General features: G+C 65.3%; 1 protein-coding gene across 1 annotated transcript; it reads right to left on the bottom strand.

Annotated features, from left to right (window-relative positions):
- Positions 1-216: 216 nt before the first annotated feature.
- Positions 217-2,186, bottom strand: MYL7 (myosin light chain 7). Its single transcript, XM_044244512.1, has 7 exons — positions 2,159-2,186; positions 1,822-1,935; positions 1,563-1,638; positions 1,160-1,264; positions 689-767; positions 525-573; positions 217-340 (listed from the first exon to the last, which is right to left on the bottom strand). Exons 1-7 carry the CDS (start codon positions 2,159-2,161, stop codon positions 239-241), a joined length of 528 nt encoding a protein of 175 aa, XP_044100447.1. The 5' UTR covers positions 2,162-2,186; the 3' UTR covers positions 217-238.
- Positions 2,187-2,977: the final 791 nt, after the last annotated feature.

Genomic DNA, 2,977 nt, shown 5'->3' with positions numbered 1-2,977 from the left:
AGCCCCGCAGTCCGTCTCCTAGATGTGTCCTCACCCGTAAAGTGGGCACACGCTGGCCCACCGTCGCGGAGCAGTCCAGGGTGGCCCGAGCTGAGCTGTTGAGTGGCTGGGCCCCTCCTCTCCCCCTGCTGGCTCCCACCCCATCCGTTCCAGACAGGCCACTACTGCAGGCATGATTGGGAAACACATTTATTGTGGTGTCCCCACGGGCCGGCCCCAAGTCGCAGCTGCACCGAGCTCACTCCTCCTTCTCGTCCCCGTGGGTGATGATGTAGCACAGAGACTTGTAGTCAATGTCCCCCGCCAGGTCCATGGGTGTCAGGGCGAACATCTGCTCCACCTGGGGGGCGGGGTGTGGTCAGAGGCAGACAGGCTGGGGGGCCTGCGGTGGCCAGCAGGGGTGACCCGTGACCCGAGGGAGACCTGTGATCCCAGACCCTCCCCAATGACTCCCAGCCCAGTGCCCTGCGGCTAAGAGCCCTGTGAAGGGGAGGGGAGGGCCTCGAAGGAACCAGAATGCTCACCTCAGCCAGAGAGAACTTGTCTGCCTGGGTCAGGAGAAGCTGCTTGAACCTGGGGAGAGCCAAAGTCTGGCCTGGTCAGGGGGCTATGAAGGCTCCCACGGCCCAGGTGGCCGCCCTCCCCTGGGGTCCCCCCGCGGATTCTGTGCCCCTTCTTGCACACTTACTCATCCTTGTTCACCACACCCTTGCCATTGGGGTCGAACATGCGGAAGGCGCTCAGGATGGCTTCCTCGGGGTCCGTCCCTGGGAGCCCGGGTGGGGGGAGCAGGTGAGCACCGGTGCCCCGGCCTCTCAGCCCCCACCCAGGAGGCCCCCGGGGTGCAGGAGGCCTGTCCCATCCCAGGAGAGGAGAGAGGGCATGTCCCGATAGAGGGCCCTTGGGGCCCAGAGAGGCTAGGACCACCTCCCCTTGGAGTAGCCTGGCTAGGAGACCGGGATTTGGGACTTGGGAGTGAGGCTGACTGGGGGGTCGGGGTGACCAGTGCCCACGGGTCGGGGAGGCAGGGGAGAGCTCCATGGGCCCTGGGTGGGCCTGGGCCAGGGAGAGTCCAGTAGAGGCCTGGGTGGGGCTCGGGAGGGGCTCAGGCGACTTCCAGGCCAGAAGACCCAACCCCCCCCCCCCCCGCCCGGCTGACCGTTCAGCTTCTCCCCGAAGAGCGTGAGGAAGACGGTGAAGTTGATGGGGCCCTTCCCCTCCTGCAGCATGGCGTCCAGCTCCTCTTCCGGAACGCTCACCTTCCCTGGCGGCAGCGGGGCATGGGATGGACATGGGCCGGCCAGCCTCCCCGCCCGCCCAGGCCGGCCCCCCTCCTTCCCTGCCACAGGACGTGGAGAAGCGTGAAGCAATGGGGAGCTGTGGCCAGTGCAGGGGAGGTGTGTGCGGAGGTGGGAGCAGGGAAGGAGGGAGACTGGCGCTGCCTGGCCAGGGGGCCTGTGCTTTCTCAGTGGGGCTCCCACCAGCCCCCTGAGCCGGAGCTGCTCCCCTGGTGTGAGCAGCCGCCCCCTCCTCTGCCAGCAAGGGAAGGCGAAAGCACTCACCCAGCTGGGAGTATGTCTCCCGAAGGTCTGACTTGCAGATGATGCCATCACGGTTCTGGTCGATGCAGCTGAAGGCCTGGGCGGTGGGGGGCACCGTCCTTCAGAGGGAACAGCCCCCACCCAGGGGAAGGCCGGAGATGGGGAGGGGTCCTGGAGGGTGGAGGGGCCGGGACGACGGAGTACGGAGTACCGAGAAGAGGGGGTATAGGCAGGGTGGGTGTCAGGACCGGTCCCAGGCCGCTGGGGTAGGGGCACTCACTTCCTTAAACTCCTGGATCTGGGCTTGCTCAAACATGGAGAACACATTGGAAGAGCCTCGTTGGGCCTGCTTGGTGGCCGCAGCCTTGCCCCGGGTCCCCGCCTTCCTGCTGGCCTGCAACACTGTAGGTGGGGAGGGGCCCTTTCCCTGGCTCCCCAAATACTCCTCCCTTCCCACGCACACCTCCCCAGCACTCCCAGGAGAGCACTCCTAGTCCCGGCTCCCCTTCCCATCTCTGGAGACCCCCTCTCCAGGACCAGTGTGAGGAGAAACGTTCCCCAGCCTACGGGACAGCACCTGGGAGCCTGCTGGCCTCTGGCTACCCCCGGTCACTCACCATCCTCTCTCCGTGGCAGCGGGCTTGCTGCAAGGGGCCCCCAGCCCCTTTTACGTGTCAGCCTTATCACCTGGAGTGCCAAATAAGGACAGGAAGAGAGAACAAGCCCAAACTTGGCAGCCCTGCTGGGGCCCCAGGCAGATTCCAGCCACGTTCCTGGTGACCTTTGGGCCCCCTGATGTCTAACATCCAGATGTCCACCCATCCAGCAGCAACGGCTCCCAAGGGCAGAGCTCACAGGCTCACAGCTCTCCGCCGCTCTGGGGGCTGAATGAGGTATCGCTCCGAATGAGAAGTCTCCCGTATTACCCCACCTGACTGTCCCTCCTTCAGGTCCAGTCTAGAACCTGCCCCGTCCAAGAGGACAGTGTGTGGAGGACTGGCCTGAGGCCTCTACTGGGCTTGGGAAGGGCAATGGGTATTTCTGAAGATGGTCTCTGGCCTGAGACCCCCAGGGATTCCCAGAGTTTGGGTGGACGGTGGCCCTGGCCTCTGGCCCCTCTGACAGAGGGCAGAAGGCAGCCCTGAGCTGGCTGTGGCCCCAAGTGAACCTGTGTGCGAGGCGTGTTTGGAACACGGTGCATGACCTGCACCCCAAGCATCCCCTTGGACCCCCAAGAAAGTGGTCGTGAGTCCTTCATGTGCGGCTCCACTGTGGGCCCCAGGCTCACCCCACTCTGCTGCAGGCCTGCCTGCTCCTTTAGGGCCCCGAGAAGGGCCGGGGGCTGGGGACCTTCTAGAACAGACGTCATGGGCCCACTGGCTGCCCTCTGGAAGCCGGGGCAGAGGAGAGGGCCCACTGGCTGTCCTCCCTACCCT

Source organism: Neovison vison, chromosome 4, assembly GCF_020171115.1.
Source record: "Neovison vison isolate M4711 chromosome 4, ASM_NN_V1, whole genome shotgun sequence".
Classification (NCBI taxonomy): Eukaryota; Metazoa; Chordata; class Mammalia; order Carnivora; family Mustelidae; genus Neogale; species Neogale vison.
This window is presented reverse-complemented; position numbering and strand designations above follow the sequence as displayed.